Source organism: Vespula vulgaris, chromosome 1 (genome assembly GCF_905475345.1).
Source record: "Vespula vulgaris chromosome 1, iyVesVulg1.1, whole genome shotgun sequence".
NCBI lineage: Eukaryota > Metazoa > Arthropoda > Insecta > Hymenoptera > Vespidae > Vespula > Vespula vulgaris.
Genome location: NC_066586.1, coordinates 6603682 through 6626402, shown reverse-complemented (window position 1 = coordinate 6626402; position 22721 = coordinate 6603682). Strand labels below are relative to the sequence as shown.

The 22721-nt window shown below is 31.7% G+C and overlaps 3 protein-coding genes across 3 annotated transcripts; all 3 read left to right on the top strand.

Annotated features, from left to right (window-relative positions):
- The first annotated feature begins 1016 nt into the window (after nt 1-1016).
- Nucleotides 1017-15737, top strand: LOC127063806 (dynein axonemal intermediate chain 3-like). Its single transcript, XM_050994027.1, has 3 exons — nt 1017-1115; nt 1475-15452; nt 15627-15737. The coding sequence occupies exon 2, from the start codon at nt 12564-12566 to the stop codon at nt 15432-15434; it is 2871 nt and encodes a 956-aa protein (XP_050849984.1). The 5' UTR covers nt 1017-1115; nt 1475-12563; the 3' UTR covers nt 15435-15452; nt 15627-15737.
- On the top strand, nt 15645-17084 carry LOC127067335 (uncharacterized). Its single transcript, XM_051002144.1, has 3 exons — nt 15645-15794; nt 15920-16036; nt 17001-17084. Exons 1-3 carry the CDS (start codon nt 15645-15647, stop codon nt 17082-17084), a joined length of 351 nt encoding a protein of 116 aa, XP_050858101.1.
- Nucleotides 17082-21906, top strand: LOC127063908 (uncharacterized). Its single transcript, XM_050994215.1, has 6 exons — nt 17082-17855; nt 18638-19305; nt 20519-20653; nt 20741-20920; nt 21003-21116; nt 21206-21906. The coding sequence occupies exons 3-6, from the start codon at nt 20540-20542 to the stop codon at nt 21278-21280; spliced, it is 483 nt and encodes a 160-aa protein (XP_050850172.1). The 5' UTR covers nt 17082-17855; nt 18638-19305; nt 20519-20539; the 3' UTR covers nt 21281-21906.
- The last annotated feature ends 815 nt before the right edge of the window (nt 21907-22721 follow it).

The following is a 22721-nucleotide window of genomic DNA, read 5'->3' as shown; positions in this document are numbered from 1 at the left end:
GAAAAAAAAAATGAACACTATATCGATGTAGTTACTATGTGTGACCTACCAACATTGCTAGTCAAAAATGTAATAATATTAGTAAATTTGTCCTGTCCTTTTTAAGTCACTTTATAGAAAATAAATGACGATTATGAATTTTATTTGTAATAAAGAAATTAACCTATAACAAACAATCTGAAATAGAAAAATGTAAAGTGACAACGATCGTCTGGTGGCGCCATTTTCAAATCGAAGAAAGTATTCAGTCGACGTGAATATCGCATAGATATTCTTATATTATCTTTTTGACAATATTCTATTTTCCTTTTTCCTTCATTAATCGTTTATATTTATTACATTATATTATATACTCGTGCTAGATCGTACTTTGTATCGTAAGAAAAGTCTTATATCTATGTATATTTAAAATATGTATACAATTTTCCATCAAATATTGAAATATGAAAATAATAATGATAACAAAAAAAAAAGAAAAAGAAAAGAAAATATATAAAGAGAGAAAGATGAAAGACGTCCTTAGTAGAAAACGTAGTAGAAATGTATTTCCTTACGAGTCACGCACGTACGTCCGATTGAGAGTGACAAATCGGTATGGAGGTAGCAAGAAGTTAGAAGAGTGGGGATACGATGGAAACATTGGTGGGGGTATAGCGGTTCTGTCGTTGATTACGTCGGTAGTGTTGAAGCGGTGAGGCCACCGTAAAGGCCGTATTTAAACCAACAGGTGTTCGTTCGACTTTCGGGACGTATCAATTCTCCTTTATTATTTTTTTTCTTCCTCTTCTTTTTCTTCTTTGACCTTTCCTTTCGGATTTTTCTCGTGAATCTTTTCGAGTCGTCCTATCAAAGAAGCCTTTCTTTAGTAAAGAGTCCGATCGAAAGGCGCGTTGTTGATCGAAATAAACGGAAGGTGAAACACGCGCGATAAGCGGCGTAACATGATGTCGGAGACCGTAGTGACGATGGACAATTCCAGCAACAACGCGAGTAACAATCCACGACAGGTGCCTACTGTAAAGACGGAACCAGGTCAACCTAGTCCTCTGGCTGGCATAAGGCTCAATGTGCCCTATTTCAGGACCATACCTGGCATCATAAAACTCGTGCAATTGGTAAGAATGAGTGTTATATTCTTCTAATATTTTCCTTTTAAGTCCAAGGTTAACTTATTGAATCGTCATATATAATTTTGCGTTAATTTCATTTGTAATATACAAGCTCGAATATTTCTTTATGAATATCTAGATAAGCATTAGTATATTTGCGAAGTGAACCGCTTTTTAAATAAATATTAGCTCGATCGTAGCAAAATTATGTGTAGTCACGTTCTACGATGTTTACATATCGTATAAAGGGAATCATTGTACTAACTAAGATCTTATGACGTAACCTATTTGTTTTTATTTTTTTTCCCTTCGAAATTTTAATTCATTTTCTTTTCTTTTGTATGTTAAATGTTATATCGGTCTAGGCAGACATCTTTGAAATTTGTCGTCGTTTTGTCAACACAATTGTTATTTATCTTGGAACTCGGCCAAGCCATTAACAAGCTAGACGAAAAAAGATAGAAATTTTTATTCCTGGGATATTCTCGAATAAATTGTTTCTTTATTATCCAACAACGCATGCGCATAATCATGACGCGGGTATCTTGAATAAAATTCAACATTCGTTTCCTTCGAAGGATTTCGCACGAAGAAGGTGAATAATATTACGTAACTTAATGCGCACACGCGTCATCGTTCGTTCAAAACAGTATTACGCATTTCGTGCTTTATGTATTCTATATATTTTCAGAAAATAATGTATACTGTGCGCTATATCCATCTTTGACAATTAAACACACGAATTTAGCATTTACTACGTATTTGTTATTACGATTTTTATTTTAATCGATTATTATTTTTCCCCTTCAACGATTCTTTCAAACTACCCAAAAAGTTAGCTTTTTTATCGTTCTTTTTCATTGAACTTACTCGTGTCATTTTTAGCTTTTTCGACGAAGGCAATTCTCTTTGAAATAAAAGTGCATTTTCACCTTTTGGTAACTGTCAATTAATAGCGGTCGTAGTAATGGTTGAATAGGTTCTGCGTACCGTTGCATACAAATTATCTTGTCTGGTGCTTTGTAGAAGATAACTCTCAGCATGCATACCGTACGATGCAAGATTATGACTTTTTATTTGTAATAAAGAACAGCACATTGATTTCACTTTGTCATCGTGACGTGGGCAAATATAATTCAGATACGTTCATTAGCATTTTTTATTTAAATCGAATTCGAAATTATTTTGAACGTAAGGTGACGTATCAGTTATCGTGCGACCTTGAAATTCTGATATAGATGACAAAGTATTTTCGTATAAGATTACGCGTAAGACATAAGCAATCTTATCTGACTTTCAAATATTGAAAGTACTAAGACGTTGGAGTGTATCGCACGCTATAACTTTTAGCTATGTACCGTTAAAGAGATATCAAATCGTCGATATAATTTAACTGTAATATTCTCTGAGAAGTATGATGAACGAGCATGGGTGGAGGAGATTCGAGCGGTTTACACCGTGATGTTGAACCTGCAACAGCATAACCGTGTAACGGTAATCTTCTTACGGAACGGTTAGCAAAGCGTCTAGCTATGGTGAGAGGGGAAAAGCTTCTGTTTACGAAATTGCATTAGTTAGTACTCTAAAGTTCGATCTTTCATTCTTTTTTTCTTTCATAAAAGATGTCTTTCTTATCTCGTTTCGACATCGTTAAATCATTAAACTTCGATGGATATTAAGCTATGAGAGCTATTGTTTTAGTTATTCTCAGCTTATAAGAACTTATGAGAACTTATGAGAGCCTATTGTTCAAAATCAAACTTAAACGATGAGTGTCACGCAAAATGATCGTGCTGTTTATATTTCATGTTGAAAAATACCGAAGGAGCATCGAGCCGCGTTGTGTAATTGATGGTGCACTAGAGTTTATCGACATATATTGAAACAAGTGCTGTTGCGCCTCTTTGGTATTTTTCGACATGAATTGAAACGAAACGTTGTTATTTTTCAACAAGATTTTTTTCAACGATCTTTTAACGATTAATAGAGATAGTTTTGATTATTTAATGCGGAGATAGAGTATATTCATCGATTCGAATGAAAAGGTCGATTGTATACATACGTCTAACACCGGTCAGCCCACCTATTGCTTTTTAATAAATAAGAAGGCCTTTTGGATAATAAAAAATAAAAGTTGGATAACTCGTACTCGGTAATCCTTGATAATCTAATTTTGTTCTCATTCTCGTTTACGACAACATAAACGACATATATATTTCATATGGAATTATTTGAAGAACAGCAGGTAGTCACGTTAATAAAGATGTCTTTAACGTTACTGTGTATTAAAGGTAACAAGAATAACAAGATCCTTTTTATTTTCTCTCTCTCTCTCTCTCTCTCTCTCTCTCTCTCTCTCTCTCTCTCTTTCTCTCTTCTGTAATAGTACTCATAATAGAGATAATAAATGTTATTTGGCTGACGTTCAAGTCTACCAGCTGTTTACTTTTTCTGTAGTATATTTTATTAATGCCAACTTTTAATTTCACTGAACGTCAGTCTATGTGTAAGTACGACGTAATAAATATTTCTAGATTAAAATTTGATAAGAAAATTTGAAGGTAATAGTAGTATCCATTCAACTTAAGAAATATACAAGGAAACCGTCTTGTGCAAAAAATATTCGAGCACTGCTGGATACTTTATGACTTCGTGACCTAATCAAGTAAACATACTACATTACACGTTCTTTATTTCAAACAAAAAGACCATGTTGCGTTGGAAAAATTTAACATAGGTGGGACGTAACAGGACAATTTACAAATAGAAAAACAAAATTGTCGATTCATTTAATTGCTCGTCATTGATAGTAAGAAGCAGTATATATGAGTATACATGATCATGATAATAATTACGATATGCTTGGAATAAGATAGACAAAGAGACAGACAAATAGATATAGACACAAGAAAAGATTGCTTTTTTTTTTCAGGGACGACAGCATGTTTTTTTTCTGCGGCCATACTTGTTTCGTCTTGAATTACATTCGTAGATCTTTGTCATTGATTCTGCGCCAAGAGTCGAGTACTCGTGTATGTATATATATATATATATATAATATCCACGAATGTCAGCGTTCTTAAAACTTACTTTGAAGATATCTTTGAAATGTGACTCCATGCTCAAGAAAAATGATTTCGACGAACTCGTGTTTATCGTTTCATAATTCTCCTTATTTTCTTTTTTTTTTTTTTCTTTAGAAATTATTCGGATGACAAGTAAACGTCTCTGCTGTCGTTACAATTGAATCTAAAGAAGGCTAATTTGTAGTATCGATATCAATAACTATAACTAGTGGGAATAACCTTGGTCTCGACAAGATCACCCGTCAAAACAATTCGACCTTCGTCCTAGACGATTGTCTAGGATAGATATACGTTCTGCGTATGTATGAATGGTTTGACGTGCGTTGGAGATCGAATTACTTATTGGGCAGGACAGAAATGAAATATTATTTCGTTGTTTCATCGTTCTAGTTTTCATTTCTATTTGAAAAGAAAAAGAGAACAATCGAAATCAGGAAAGTTTCGTTTCGTTAATCGTATACATAAAATTATATATATATATATATATACACGTATATAATTTTGCAAAGTACTTAGCGAAAACTTGAATTATTTTCCTTTTTTTTTATTTCATTTTCCTTATCTAGAAAGTCATCAACGTGCGTTGAACACGCTTCGTATTACGGTATTATAACGTGACAATAGTTTTGCCTTCAGCACAAAAGCAATACGCCATTTTCTTGAAAGAAATTATCGCGACGATCACGCTAGACATGCTAATACGTATTCGTAATGGTGAAAGGGTCAAGAAATGGAACGTGAGATGAAAGGAACACTTTTAGGAATACCGATTTAAAATCGTTACGAGTCTCAACGTTCTCCAATTTTCGAGAGGCACGGTTTCGAAAATTGGGTTGCGTCTTATTTAAAATACACTTCACGATGGAGTCCACACGACAAAGGATCATTTGAATAATGATTATTTCTCTTCCTTATCGTTAATATTTATCACCGAAGAACACAATTATTACCTTGTATAAACTTTGAACAAGGAATATAAAATATCACGTTAGGTATCGATTAGGTAAATAATAAAGATTGGAGACCTTGAGATTCCGCAATCCAGAGAAGTCTACCTGACGACGTCATTGACGATCCCCCTTATCATCAATCGATAATCCTTTTCAAGAGTCTCTGTTTACTACCTCAAGATTAGAACATCAAATATTCACAAAGATAGATGAATAAAAGTTCAAGAGAGTTACTTCTTTAGCTATAAAAATTGTCTTCCAAGTCAAAAAGTCCGTCTTGGAGTCGACTGACATTCCTGCAACGTCGTAATCCGAATTCATGTATTCCATTGGTGGAATTAGTTAGGTATACCGGTTGGACCGGTTCCTATTACTCGCAATCACTTGTGGCTATGATCAACGAAAATCTTGATGGAGTAATGCTGGAGAAGGGGAAGGAGAAATTTGGGAGAGATAGAGGAGGAAAAGAGGAAGAAGAAGAAGAAGAAGAAGAAGAAGAGAACTTTGGGTGGATTTAGATACCAACTCGTTCGATTAGGTTGCCTCGTTCGATGACCATACATGATCATCTCGATGACGTACTATACGTGGCGTCCTACATACTCCAGGAGCATCGGTATCCTCTATTCAATGTGTGCGTTCTGTCGTACACAAAGCTCGTGCGTTGCTTGAGGCCGTATTGGCGGCGTTCGCCACGTTGGCCCTGATGTCCGTCGCAGCAACGGTATCGAAACGACTCATTAACAATTCAAGCCGTCCTTGGCTTCTCCTCGGCCACGTTGCTTCTTTTCCTCGACGAATCTACCGCTACCGCGTAGCATACCTAGCCGGCATACCGGTTACTTGGCCCACGTGCCTGACTCAATTTAATCGATCCTTTTTGATATCTCCCATCAAGCGATCTTTTCTTATGAGTCTACGTACATAAAAAGTTGCATCGATATATTCTTAGCTAAACTCCGTATCGATTTGTCCAAAGCTATTTCCGATTTAACATGAGCAACGTTCTATCAACGTATCATTATTTCTATATTACATATGTCATTTAATAATTGCTATTTTAGAATCATAGTTCTAAGGTCAACAAAAACTTATTGAGCCAATATACATCAAATTGTCGTTCACCATAATGTTCCAGTCATTTCTATGCGAACATGTAATTAAAGTTCGTGATCGATACGACTACTTCGTACGAACTCTTACTGGATTATCTTTTAATTTAATTTTCATTTGAGTTTAAATCTATTACATGGGTAACTCCATTTGTATTTTCTCTTGCGGGTAGGAAATTATTGACGTGTATTCGTGGAAGGAGAGGGGAAAGATGACTGTTCCTTCTGTACACAGATCGATAAGCCTCGCTCATTCTTTTTCCTCTTCAGTATCGTAATACTCATAAAATGTTTGCTCTTGTTTGATACTTATTATGTTGATAAAAATCCTCTTGAAATATTCTTTAAGGAATAATTTATGAGTATGAATGTAATCATTGATTTCATAATTATACACGTTTGCTCGTAAATCATCGAATCCTTGAATTAGAATAATTGTTATAGTTGCATTCGTTAATTATATAGTGAAATTACAATTTATTTTTACTTTGTAATAATATTCAATATTTATGTGTCATGCACATACGTTTCATCGTTACGCCTATCTGTAGCCTTATAACGTTTCAAATATTAAACGATTCCAAATATAGGTTTGATCGCATAATGTTACTTTTTTCTACGTCTTGCCAAGCATTATTTTTCTTCTTTTACAGGACGTTATGACGTAAACACGTAATGTTGCATTGTGTTAATAATAAGAAAGTTCGCTCATCGACCGGTCTTATCGTTTCCGGTCTCGCCTCTTAACGTCTATGCTGTGCACTGTAACGAAACACTTCCCGTTGAAGTAGATACAAATGGTCACCGAAGTACCGTATTAAAAAAGCATGTGTACACCTGCAAAGTTCAACAAAATCGGCATACAACGTTTTATCTTTACATTTCGAATCGATTGTTGTACGATTGATCAATAAAAGCTGCTATTGCTCGTAGGCTAATCATAAATTTTTGGTGTAAGAATCGTAAAGATAACTTTGAAAGATTTGTGCTTTGGATTAATATTTTTATTAGTCGTTAAAAACGACTATTCGTCCGTTTACTTAAAATAAAGTCAACAGACAGAGATCAATGAACTTTGTTTTACGCTTGGATCGATTGGACTCGTTTATGTGTTACGTTGGAACGAGCACTAAAAAAAAGGGTGGAGCCCTTGGTTTCTTTTGATTAGTCTTTTACGAGATAAATATTATTTTATAACGACGTTCTGTTGGATCATAAATTACAGTCTTTTGAAAATTCGTGTTATTTTTATTTTTATTGAGAATTATTATTTACTATATAATGAAATCATAGATAAGCAAAGTGCCTCGTCAACTTGTTCTTTTCCTGTTTTACTAGGGAACAAATGCAATCTGGTTAGGCTTTTCAGAAACCTTCCGGCTTTCACGGAAATTCACGTCGAGCTTAATCATCCCAATTGTTTCGATTTGTTATGTTGAATAAGAAAAAAAGGGATCGTTCGATGTACTAGATGAATGAACAATTTTTCAATATATTCAATCGACTAAAAAAATTTATCTTGGTCTAGGTCAGGGATGGGTAACTTCTTCTCCGTCACGAGTCACACGGTCTTTATCATCAATCAATTCGTCCCTTCCCCACTATTTGAGTTCACTAGTTACCGCTATGTGCACCTTGTTAAAAATAAGAGCCATGCAGTTCACAAGGCATGGCGGTGTCAAACGGTAAGAATCGTCTCTTCTCAACTTACTGGAACGAAAAAGTAAGAGAAAAAGGAGTCGATCGCGACTCGTGAGTCGTCAGTTGTCCATTCCTAGTATAAATAATCGCGTATTTCACACTATCTTAATTAATTCTCATTTGTGACAGAAATACGACTCGAATTGGCAAGAAATGAAATGTTTAAACATCCACTTAATTAATAATTCATTTCATTTTTTATTAAATCAAATAGATCACATGTTAATTATTCGCATGTTTAATTTAGACATTTATATGAATGATTACTCATCTTAGGCTAGTCGAAATTGATGTTAGACTCATCTGAGAAACGTCTAGCTCATGTAGGTCAACTACTCGAGTGTTATCGCGAAGCGTGATCGCCCCACGCTAGATGAGATGCCCAACAGCTAGCTAGCTAGCTAGCTAGATTGCGCAATTACACTTATTGCGGAGGTACTCGTTTCATTGTGTTATGCTACTATATAAACTCCCAAATGGGAGCAAGAGTCAGATACATTGAGTGTGATACTCGTTTCTACGTTATGTCCTAAGAACGAGTGTATTGCCGTGCAACAAGTTATGCATCATTATAATTGCCCACAAGCCGTTTATGCAGAAGGCCGTGCCGCGCCTCGTCTGTGGCTCGCGATGCAACTATGTCTCATGGTACTTTGAACTTATCGAAATATATACATCAATTAGGACAGGGAAGTTAATAGAAACTGACAAGTAAAAATAGTTGGAAGTTGAAAACTTGATATTATAATAATACGAGATGATAATAGGAGAACGATTTATTTTCTATATTCTCGTAAACATTTTTTGAGGCTATTGAAATTGCATTTTGTTTTTAGTTCATTTTTACGTTTTTCGTAAGACAATTGTAGAAAGGAAGATAAGTGAATTACGTCAGAGGTAAAGTGTGTTAGAGAAGATTGCGAATGGTCAGTATTGTCTTCCGACTCGACTTTCTAAACTTGTAATATTGTCTTATTTTTTCTTTTTCTTTCTCCTTTTTTTTTTATATATCTATGAGTAACGTTGACAATTTTAAATATACAAAGAAGAATCATGTAAATTCGATATATTTACATATGCGTCGTTCAACAAGTCGACTTTCGTCCAGTTTCGATTTTCGAACGAAATAGCAGCTATTTAACAGCTAGATGCTTGGCGGGAAGCCAATACGAACGAAGAAAAACGAAAAGAAAATGACTTTAGCTTTGGTCAATGTACACAATACTTTTTACGAGTTCGATTTCGGTAACTGATTACAAAGGAAATTCTCAGAATTCTGTTGATGATAAGACACACCTTTCTTTCCTCGAACGTTTCCTTTAAATTCTCTTGATAAAATAAAATATTCTAATGTTAACGATATCTTTTAGTTATAGATCGTGTCTTTTTATTGCGAAGGAAATGACCTCGTTTTTTCCGTCTAAGTATTATTTTAAGAACGTTGCGATAACATAAGATAGGAGTCATCACTGTTTTAAGAAAGCACTTACGTCATCATTCACTCACGGAGTACCTCGATTAAGAATCATCGCATGGTTTTGTATAATATTTTCCTCATACCTCGAACCATCAAAAGTCATATTATTTGTAATTATTTCTTATTATACTTATAATAATCTATCTTCCGATATCGAAATATTGAACTTAATAACTTGGCAAAAGATCGATTCAAATCGTTATCGCATGATCCTCCAGAAGTCATTTTGAAAGAAAACAATGAGATAAGAGAAGAGAACTCTTTTTATAGTATCTTAAATATTTTTTTTTTTTAATATTCCATATCGACAAAGAAAAAGAAAAGAAATAAATAAGATAAGACCTCATCTAATCAAAGCTATGTAATATAATTGTGATCGTAATTATCAACATCCTTCTAGAAAGTTGTAGGAGCTATTTGTTTGCCCGTCGGAAAGACAAGACACGTCCCTGTTTCTTGCTTTGTCGTTTGCGACGAGCCATTAGAGTTTATCGATACGTTTCGATACGCTCCGCTCGTTTGAATCCTTGATGTCACTGCTCATGCCATAGTAAGACACTGTATTAATGAGGTAGAACAAAATTGTGATACCAACATGGGAGACTACTTCCTCCTTGTAACCTGTTTTATTTATTTTCTTTTTCGTTTTAAAGTTATTTATTACTATGATTATTGTTATTATTTTCCGTCTTTGACGAATGAAGAATGCGTTTTAAATAGAATATTTTCGTTTTTAAATTAGGTCATCGAACTATGATCATTCATAAATTTAAAAAAAGTACGACGAAGATACTGAATTTCGAAATAAAATAAACGATATGAAATGAAATAAACGATATTTATAATCATGTATTCATATTTCTTGGATAACCACATAAAAATTTAGATTACAGACGACAGTTTATCGAAATAAAATAAAATAATAATCAAATCAAATTAGTAGACATATTTATGCTATCATTATTTATCACATAAACTTTACTTCATACACGCAATTCGTGATCTTTGGATAAAAAGGTTATCGTTTTTTTGTCGTTTCTATTTTTTATTCACTCGTCATTCAGTTTTGTCTTTACAACGAACATAAAGTAAAAAACGTAGGATGTGTGAAAATTGTATTTTGAATTATGTTAAAATATCGTGATAACTTGCGAGCGACCGTATGCATTTAGGTCGTTAAAATTTCTTATGCGACCGACGCGATGTGTATAGCCAAGTATTATCTCATTTCGCGGTCTACCCATAGTTTAGTAACAATTCTTTTTCTTTTTGTAGTCATGCAAGTATATAATACATGATTATCGCCTTTGATCGTTTTAGAAAGTATATACAATTTATATAAATTTACAAATAATACTATGTAGATATTTTCTTATATATATATATATATATATATATATATATATATATAAGTTTTTACATTAGAAATATTTGATCGCTGACAGGACTGTAATACTTTTCTATCAAATCGAATGCACGTTCGAAGTCACCTCGATAAAACCGGTTCGACGTCCGCTCGGTTCAAACGCGTTGCTGTGCGTGATCGAATTCTAAAGTCACCGATTTCAGATATAAAAATAAAAAAGTGTGATCCGAAAAGAAAAAAAAAAAAGAAATATAAGTATAAAAAGTAAAGTATAAAAGTTCTATAAGATTTTGTAAGTTTTTACAGATTTCATGATATCCGTGATGACCGTATTGGAAAGAGAATTATTCAATTTCTAACATTCCAGCTTGTGTTTAATCAATTCCATGAACGTAAGCTTAAGTGGGCGAGATTAGGATGTAGATACTTGTATGTTAATATTATTACGATTAATGGTGCTATGTGAATAGTATGTAATAAAATGAATCTAATATTCTATAGGATATACGCACACACGCACACACAATATTATCTTCCCAGTTTTTATTTTATTAAATATAATATGTTATCAAAGTATATGTATCAAATATCATATTATAATATTTCTATCAAATATGTATATTATCAGATATATATGTTATCAAATTTCGACAAATTTATAAAGAAATAATTAATTGCACCGGAAATTAAAAATTTGGGTCTACTCAAAATTGATTCTGATCTTAATTTTATTTTGATTAGTAACACGATAGCTATCTGAAAAGATGACAACACTTGTGCTTCTATTTTTCAGTGAACTTCTTTACTATCGTTGACATCGATCACTTGTAAGAATCGTATCTCTCTCTCTATATATATATAACACGAACATAAAGTTTTGATCATGTAAAATATCAACTTCAAATACTACTAGTTTTAGGGATTACATGATAACTTGACGGTATTCGTTTGATGTGCTTGAAAAAATAAAAAAAATCAATCGATTGTATCTTTTTGATGATTGTCTAAGATTAACAAGAATGTAATTACCTAGTTAATATAACATACAATTTTATAATCGTTTATCATTAAATATATACATACATACATACGTATATATATATATATATATATATATATATATATATAAATACATAGAGATAGAATTCTAGACTGGGTGTTTATCAGGGTCGACGACGTTTTCAAGCGGTGAAAGTGAAATTCTTCCTTTGGTCTGCAGTTTCAACGTTTCGATCCTTCGTGCTTTCGTACCCGTTCACTGTTCCACGTTCCTATCTTAGCTATATACGTGTAAATATGACAAATCACTTATCTTTCAATCTCCAATAATTTTATTTTAATAAATCGTCGAGAATATTTAAAAAAAACATCTTATGTTTTCATCTCAATGAATTGAATATTTTTTCATTTTTATTTATAATGATTTATTCATTATTCATCGATACTCTATAAGGATGTTTATACTTGAACACCTGATACATTCCACGAATAAAATAAAGAATTCGTTTTGAATAAGTCTCCAAATTAAAAAATCTATTTAATTCGTTTACTTCTTAATTATTAATTTTTATTAGAAAACAAGAATTTTTTCAAAGAAGCGTACGAAATTTGATATGTTTGAGTTTCATAATAGTAGAATGTTATACTCTGTAGAGAATAAATTTAAACGATGTTTGATCGATAGTCACACAGAAAGCAACTGAGAAACAGTTGTTGGTTTGTTTGGTCTTACCAGTAGCACGTAGTCGCATAAACGAAAACGATGTTAAGAAAACGGGTTAAGTATCCGACTGGGTGGACGTTGCTCGACGAAAATATCAAAGATGTGGAACGCGTGTGTCTCGATCCCGAAACTCAAAGAAAACTGTGCTGTACGGTCGGCGAGTATGTCTTTTTAGAATACCCATGGGTATACGTTCCTCGAGACGACGTACTGAAGCTTTCCAATGAAATAGGATCTTGTTTGGAAGCTTACAAAGAACAAATTTCTGCTTACAATGGTACATGTTTTTTATTTGGTTACAATTCGATTGAACTCAGTTCTGATAAATTTGTGATCTGTCTTACGGAAGAGGCAAGAGATGCTATTTTTCAAAGAAATAAAAACATTTCGAAAGCTATTCTAAATAGTATTCGCGAACAGAGAGAAAAGATTCCAAAATTTTGGAAATCGTTAGGTAGCGAGGATGACCTGGAAAGTTCAGCTAAAAACACAAGAGAATTGTACGAGATAGAGATCAATCTTCCAACGACTTTGTTAGGTTTAGATCGTCAACTTTCTGATAGAGATTCTGAAGGATGCAGAGACAGTTACATCGATTTAATACCTGATATTAATGAAACGTTCGATAACGTCGATAAGCTTTTAGTTTCTCGTGTGACTCAGACACATTTTCTACCTCGAGATAACTATGTTCAAACGCAACCCAGAAATCCTAAAAATGCTTGTACTCAGTATGTATACGAGGACATTTTAAAGGATAAATTACTCGATTTAAAAGATTTTGAAAACGTTGAGAAATCTTGCGACGAGACCGAACAAAGTACAGATAGTAAAGAGGAATTAGAAGAAAGGAAGGAGAAAGAGATTGAAACAGAAATTAGCAGAGAAAAGGAACCCATTGAAGTATTCTTGGAAGAACATTCGCAACGAATGATCGACGAGATCAAATACAACGCTGTTGTAAACGTTTATGTAGATGATATCAAAAGTTTGCGTAAAGATGAACAAAAAATCATCAAATCCATCGAAATACCAATTCGTGGCGAATATCAATTTTTTATAGATTTCAAGGTCATTAAGGGTAACAATATATCTGACATTTCTTGGCATCCGAAGATAATGGATTTTGTAGTTGTTTCTTATATTGGATCATCTAACATAATTCCTACTTCGAATTCCAATCCAGGTGCGTTACTTTGGTCATTGTCCGATGCTCTTAGACCACAATCGTATTTACGATCCAACGAGAATGTTCATTGCATTTCCTTCTGTCCTTCACGAGAAAACATAGTTATTGCAGGTTGTGAAAGTGGTCAGCTAGTTGTTTGGAATATACCACCTGAAATAATAAACTCTGGCAGTACTATGAGTAATAATAGCAAATCCAAAGTATTACTTGATCAACAAGATATATCTATTGTAAACGTGACAGCAACATCGAAAAAAGATTCTTCTCATCGGTTGCCAATTCGAAAAATCAGATGGATACCGGCCAGATTTCAAATAAAGCCAAATGGAAAATTGATGAAATCTATAGATGACGTTAGCAGTTGTCAATTTATGACAATTTCGGTGGGTGGTATCATCGTCATTTGGACCCTTGATTTATCTTTGAATTCGTCCAACGATTTCTTCAAAGTAACATACCGATTGTCCGTACCAATACCTAACAATTCTCGAAATTTTACGCTTCTCTGCGTCTCCATTTCATCGGAAAGCTTACAGGAAGAGTGTAACAATGCTCATCGAAAGGTCAACGAGTCCGATAGGAAGGAAGAAGAGTATACTAGGAGATTATGGTTAGGTACCGGGGAAGGGGAATTGGTGCGTTGCACCTGGAAAGACCAGATGTTCGATGTCGAGCCGTCAAGCTCTGAGGAGTGTAACTTCCTCGATCGTTCCTTTGCTCACGATGGTCCCGTTATTGAAATCGTTCGATGTCATCGTCTGTTGGACGTTATTCTAACGATGGGTGGACACGTCTTTGCTATATGGAATGAAAATTATTTGGAATCACCGATCTTCTGGAGGAAATCCAAGGTTATTTATACTGCTTGTTGTTGGAGCTCTCAACCTGGTGTTTTTTTAATGGGTAGATACGATGGTGAATTAGAAATGTGGGATATCAAACGGAAAACTGGAGAACCTGTTTTTATCAGGAATATTTCGGACGGGCCATTAACCGTATTATCTTTTTGGAAGGAAACAAAGGAATCACCTGGCCTGATTGGTATCGGTGATCATAGAGGTATCTTCCGTGTGTTTAAAGAACCAGCTAAGTATTTAGACGATGATGAAAGAATGGATTGGTTCGAGGAATACGTGTCGAGAGAAGTTAAAAGAAAGAAGGTCTTCTCAAGTTGGCAAAGCGAGTTTCTTAGGAACGATCCGACTGTGATAGCGAGAAGATCGGAGAAAGAGGATCAGGAACGAAAGAGAAAATTAAAGGAAGCTAAGGAAAATCTTCGAAGAGAACACGAACGAAGATTAAAATTAAAAGCCGAAAAAAAGGCACGGGACGCACCAAAATCGAAAGAAACCATTTGGAAATTGAAGGAACAAAAACGAATGAGAAGTGTTCTCTTGAATAAAAAAGGTTTTGTTCCTGAAGAATTGGAGAAACGAAAATTGCCGTTGGTTCGTTTACAGGAAGAAAAACGTTTGAAATCGCAGAAGATTGAAAAGGAAGTTAATCTTCGTAACAAATTTTACGAAGATATCGTAGCCCGTCAAATTCCTGAAATATCAAATTCTTTTCAACAACCAAAACCAACAACCAAAATCCTTGACGAAAAAGTAAATGAAGTAGAAGAAGAACCCGAAACGAATATAGAAAAATATATGCAACAGTATTGCAATATCAGAGACGAAGTTCGAAAAATATTAGCTGAGAAACTTGAACAAATTTAATTAAATAAAAACGAATTGGTAAAAATGCTAATATTAACGAACGCTTTTTAATGATTTCCCTTCATTTCGTTTATTTATTTATTTAAAAAATTTTTCAATAATTAAATGAAATGATTTTATTTAAAAATTATTCATAATTCGGTATAAAGATATAACATTTCTAAATCATCTAACAAAGTATTATATTTTCAGGGTCTTGGAATAATATGTATGGCATGTGTTTCGCCGGCATTGGTGGGTGCATCCCATTGGTTCCTATTCGTTGCAACAACATCTTTTATTGCCACACTTTTATGGTGTTTTGTTTATCTTCTCTCGATACGAGAAGCACTTAAGATTCCCATCAATTGGATATTAACGGTAAGCATTATCAAATGTTAAGAAATAAAAGATTTCTATTGAAAACTTTAATGATTCGGTTTCTTTTGATATTACAAAAATACTTTTTTTGTTTTTATATATTCTAAAATATATTAATTTTCTAGGAACTGTTAAATACCTCGGTGGAAGCGGTACTTTACATGATCGCTTTTATCGCTCAGCTTTCCCTTTGGAGTTCGGTATCTGGTGCTCCACATATTGCTTCGAATATTGCTGGTGGTGTATGTATATATAAACATATAAATATATATATATGTATATGTATATGTATATGTATTAAATATATAGGATGATAGTCATTATACTTTTTCTACATAAACAAGTTTTGTTATACGATATATAATATTATTGAAATATATTTTATAATAGAATACAAATTCAATGCATTTCAATGTAATAATTTGTAAGTTGCACAATACTCAAAGTTTTTTCGTAGCTCGAACCACTCTCTCTTGAGAGATACATAAACTGACGTAATTGCAACAGCTGTTATTGTTATTCGTTGTTTTAATTGATCTATGCTGTTGAACCTCACCTTATATTTTTAAACTTGAATACATTTTAAGACTTGATAAATTCCCAGATAAAAAAGTCTAGGAGAATCAGGTCTGATGAGCATGAATCTCAAATGAGACAAGGTTAATTCATCAACGAGAAAAAAAAACTTCGTTCAAATAATCCCGAACAATTATGAAAAAATGGGATGATGTTCTATTCTATTGGAAAAGAACAATATCCATAATTCCATTCTAATTGTTACTCCAAAAATTATTGCAACATGGGTGCTTAAACTTGCAAATTTCGTCAGATTGAAATGTATAGAGTTTGTGCCCTATTATAAGAAACATTTCAATAATATTGTATATTGTATAATAAAGCTTGCTTATGTAGAAAATGTATAAAGACTTTATAATCATCCTGTATTTATAATATTATCGATATTAAAACGACTAAAGTCATTAATACCAGAACTACCAAATTTAGATATTACATTTCTTCTTTTACAATTATGAAGAACAATTATTACAAAATTAAATTAATTAAAATTAATAACAAATAAAATTTTTCTCTTAAGTATCCGTTTGATAGATACGATCAAAATATGTTGGTAGTTCTAATGTTTTAATGTATTTATGAACGTGTCAAAAACATTGTTTAAATATTGTTTTTATTGATTTTTTTCAGGTATTCGGTATTCTAAATACTCTGGCATATGCCGCAGGTGCTTATTTCCTTTATATAGAATGGAAAAGCAGTAATACGCAATGAGAAGGAAGAACAATATTCAAAGAAGACAAGCCAGGTACCTGAAGAGCATGTACAGCGACAGTGCTATACTATAAAGTCGGGCTCGTAAACTTCTAAACGTTCGTCCAAAAACGGAAAAAAAAGAAGCACTGCACTGTCCAGGATCGTTCGTACTCAGCAGGAATCTATAGCTGAGAAGAAGGAAAGGGTCAAAACTAGTCCTGTAAGACCCACTCGTCTCTCCACCGATCGTTTGTGTAGCTTAAAAGAAAGACTTTTCTATCTATACACGTGCCTTTTAAAAGATTGAAAAAGAAAAGAAAAAAAGAAAAAAGAAAAAAAAAACACATTATTGCTTTTCCTTTTGCACCTGCGATCGTCGAGGGATCCCTTTTTCAACCGTCCAGTGTTCGATACCGAATATATTAATATCAAACGTGACTACAATTTAATATATATGGATTATATTATCTCCAACAACATTAATAATAACAAAAATAATAATAATAGTAATAATAATCATAATAATAATAACAATAATAATAATAATCAATAATCAATAATAATAATAATAATAATAATCATAATAATAATAATATTAACAAGCTACATGGATTATAAAATCATAATCATGTTTTTGAGAAAAATCTGCTTATATTTTAACGTTCAATGATATTTTTCTGATTTCATACTTAAGGGTTAGACGATCAATTTTGATATTTATCGATCATTATAATAATTCAACTTCGACGATCAGAGGTCCGAGAAACTGCGTATCATCTTACAAAAAAGGTGATGATGGTATATTTTTTTTTACAATCGCTTAAGTGCTATTACTATCTTGTATAAGAATTACACATCGATTATTTGCAGTGTTGTTGTAGACGAAATCCATATTGGATAGATCGTCAACAGGAATGATTTGTATGTTAAAACTGGAAGAACAATATGGTCACGGTTTTTATACAAAACATTTTTCTTCTCTCTCTCTCTCTCTCTCTTTCTCTCTCTCTCTCTCTCTCTCTCTCTTTCTCTCTTTATATTTCTACTGTAATATTTCTTGTTCATCGATATTATACAAACGCGAAAAACATCATTTTCCAGTTGTAGCATTTTTCACTATTTATATATATATATATATATAGTATAGTATATGCATACAAACGCACACATATACACATTTACATACACATACTTACATATATATATATATGTATAGAAAATTATATAAATATATATGTATAGATAACGGTATGTTTTCGTGCACAGAACAAATTTATTATAGTTACTCTTATTCTTTTCTTTCGTTCGTAATTAATGAATATCTTGCATTCATTAAACAAGTCACTCAAGCTTCTTTTCTTTTTTTTTTCTATTTTTACGATCGATTTTAGGATATCCTTGGGAAAATCTAATGAAATGTCGATAATTAAATGTCTACGTAACAAGAATTATGCATACCAATGTCAAATAATAATATTATCGATATTTGTTAATATCTCCCATGTTATATATTAAAAATACTATATATTTGTTTGAATAGATTAATATATCGTTTTTTTTTTCTTTTACAGTTAATACAAATTCAAACGAAGTATGTATGTACATTGTATGTGAAACATATAAATGGTGGTTTAATATTACATTACATATATAATATTTTCTTACTGATAAAAGAGACGAGAGGACAGAATTATTTGACAAGTTTAGTTACTCGGTCCCACATCCACTCTTCTTTCCCTTCGATTTTGTTTATATTCATCGATCTAAAAGGAAAGAATCAAAGGACCATCGAACGATGTATTTACATATCAAGAAATGATATTTTCTCTCCTTATTATTATTATTTGTTAAATTTCGAAGAATAACATTTAGTGTATGTCATATTCAAACATTTAATATATATCAATTCCTTTCTTAATTTTGAAATTTTATTTATTTTTTAAATGAATGGTTGATAAATAAAATAATGCAGAAATACATAAAGAAAACAAAAAGAATGTGTTGAATTAATTTTGTATATATCGTCAATTCGTTTTTGTATTTCTGTTAAGACGAAAGTTTGAGAACCTCTGGGAACTCTTCGACCGTCTACGTATACACACCTTTGTTGTATAAATGTGTGTGAGTGTATGATATCATGTATGACGTCATCCTATGGATCAGTTCATGGTAGAGCTTGAGAAGACGTACGCACTTCAGTCATTCGCAGACGGTCATCTTGCGAGCATCTACCTTTGAGGTTAGTCCAATTGTCATATTTTTTCCGACTTTTATTTATTTTTGTATTGATTTGTCTCGTTCTTTTTTGACTGTATCACGAGTAATAAAAAACGAGCGTGCTTCTCTTGGCGTGTATATATGTGTGTATATGTATTATTAAAAAAGTTTCATTTTTTATCGACATGAATATATACATCCGTTTACTGATTATAACTTCTTTTCTTAAATATCATAAAAATTTTATTATTTATTTATTTATTTTTTTTTCCATTGTCAAGTGAGATTGAGTGGAAGCGATAAATTATTTCGCGAAAAAAATAATATAATGAATTCACGATTCGTTCAACTTGCCACTTTCTTCGATGCTGACTATTTAAAAATAACCACTGACGGCAAACCTAACGTGTTTTAATACTTACACACGCCCATGCGGATGTCGCTCAGTCTTCTTAAGAAATTTTATATTTTTGACGCTTAACGAGATTATACGAAGTTCGATACGAAGTTGATCCCGCCAACTATAGAGATAATCGAGTGGGATCGAAGAAACGTTCGTATTTTCCGCGAAACCAATGCGTCATAATTGCTAAACGATTATCCATGTTTAGAAAATGTTTCTGATAAGAGATATGGAACATTATTTGCAGTAGATTTTATTAGAGTTTTTAGAAAACTGATTTCAAAACTGATATAAAAAAAGAAAAACCGATAACAATATCGATCTTAAGGTGAAACAAATTGTTTAAATATTATTAAGATATTCTAACGATATTTTATTTACTTATTTCTTTATTTACTTTAATGAACGATTTCGTTTATTTAAATTAGATAAATTTATACTTTATAATAATCATAGTTGTAACAGTGTATTCTATATAATTACGTTAAACTATTCCTAAAAAAACGAATTACATTTAATACGTTCAATTTTAAGTTTTTCAAGTTATTGAAAGTATACAATAGTATGTCTGTCTACATAAAAGTATATATAATATATATAAATTCTGTGTGTGTATATATACACAGGGAGATGTTGATAACCTTGAAGAATCCATGACCGAAATACGTTTGGTGAATATAAAAGGCATTGTTTCCCTTGCACTTACTCATCCTTGACATTCGTTATTTAAATGATATAAAAACTTTCTCTTATGAACGACGATGACGTTTTCATCGTTATTTATTTATATTATTAATAATTATTACGCATATTTTCTCTTTTTATTTTCAAGGTCTCATCATAATAAACAATCATGTCTCATTCCGTAATAATTAGAACGCAAACAGTGACGACCAACTCGACTGCGATTGTTATTAATACAGGATATATAAAAACTTGGAGTGGAATTTTAAAATTTTTACAACTCGTATGCATTGAGTTCTTTTTTCTTTTAAATAATTAAAAATTATATTCTGTGTTAAAGAACATGTTGTTAATTTCCGTCCTTTCTTAGGCTTTGGGAATCGTATGCGTAGGCATTGCCGGCGATCAATTTAGACCAGGATATTATCGTACAATCACGGATGTATTCTTCCTTTTAATAGTAACAACGTTTATGATAGGAACATTCATTTTGTTGCTAAGCTGTTTGGCTTCTCTTTCTACCGCATCTATAATATCAAAAACGATATATGTGAGTATTTAAACGATAAAAAGAAAGATATATTCACCTGTGAAGCTGAAAATAAAAAGAAGAAAATTTACTTATTTTTCAGGAATTATTTTATCATGCAATAGCATTTGGACTTGTCCTTTCTGCAGCTCTGACATTATTGATACAAGTACATAAAAATAATTCCAGAGAATACGAATTGTTGTTAGGTGCTTCTGTAAGTGGAATCGAATGTTTCTTTTTTTTTTTTTCTTTCTTTTCTTTTTTACGGAAGAAACGTTTATATTCGAAGCATTTCTTTTTCAGATTTGCGGACTCGTAAATTCAGCCCTGTATTTGCTCAGTACAATAATAGCACTTCGTACATACAGGGGTATTTAAGTGCTATTGACCTAATGGCTCCAGTTATGAACAAACGATGGAAACTAACTTTCTTATATTTATAATGCTTCAAATCAATTTAATTGGAATATATATTTATATATATATATATATAAACGATTCGACTGCCAAATATTTTTTAAATAGTACTCGTTTGGCGGTTTAAATTTGTGCAAGTGACATTAGAATTAACGTGGTATTTATTTATTATTTTTTGGTAATGTGTAACACATAAATATTTATAATATCTTTGTAGAAATCTTGTTTATACCGTGGTATCTATGTAAAGTGAGTCATTTAATATTTTTCAATTAAAATATTTTGTTATATACACATATATACACACGTTTATATATATTCTTAAAATATAATATATTTACAAAGATTACTTTCTATATAGAATTTTGAATGACTCACTCGATACAATTGTTGGATCTCATTCATTATTTTGTAATTTTTATCACGTACAGTTATCAACTATACTATCTACAAATATAATTATAAGGATTAATATACGCTTAAATTGATGTGATCGATTTCATCGATGTCATTTAAAGTTAATAAGTATGTGTATCTTGACTTGTGTGAATGAAATTATTTAATATAATATAATATATAACATCGAATTATTATTTATTCATATTTATATATTTGTCATTATATTTGTTTCATATAACAGGTGAGAATTCTATTAATTTCTTTTTCAGTTATATATTATAGAATTGTTACACGAAACTACTTTTGTGTAGGATTTTGATAAATGATTTTAATTTCATGTAAAACAATTTAGCATATTGTCATTCTTTACACAGAAATAAATTGAAAAATATAACAGTTTGTTAAAGTTTATAAAAAGATGTGAGAGAAAAAAGAAATGAAAATATTTCATTGTTTAAATTATGGAAATTTTTTATTCTTTTTTTGTTGAATTAGTCTAAAGATAAAAAATATTTTGTTCGTATTTTTCTATAATAGTTATATGTATTGTTCAAATTACAATATACAATATTAGTTTTGTTCAATCTGAATAATAACTGAAATAATAGCGAGATTATACTTAAATAAAACAATAATCGTTACAAAGTTATGTTCGTTTAAAAAAGAATTAAATTTAAGCAATTAAACTGAACATTTCGTATTGTTATAAAATTGAATTATTAGTATCGATAATGAAGTTGCAGTAAAATATACATATATCTACAGAGTCAAGAGTCATAGATAAAAATTTTTGGAAGCAATACAGAGAAGGTAAAATTTATCAGATATGCACTCAATCGGTAATATAAAATGAACTATTTACCGGCCTTAATAAAATATAAGACCAATATTTTTACAAAAGGATAAATAATCTTTTTTAAAAAAATGTAAAAAATTATTAAAAACGTCTTACAAAAAGATACTTTTAAATATGTCTGTTTGACAGCAAATAATAGTTTGATTT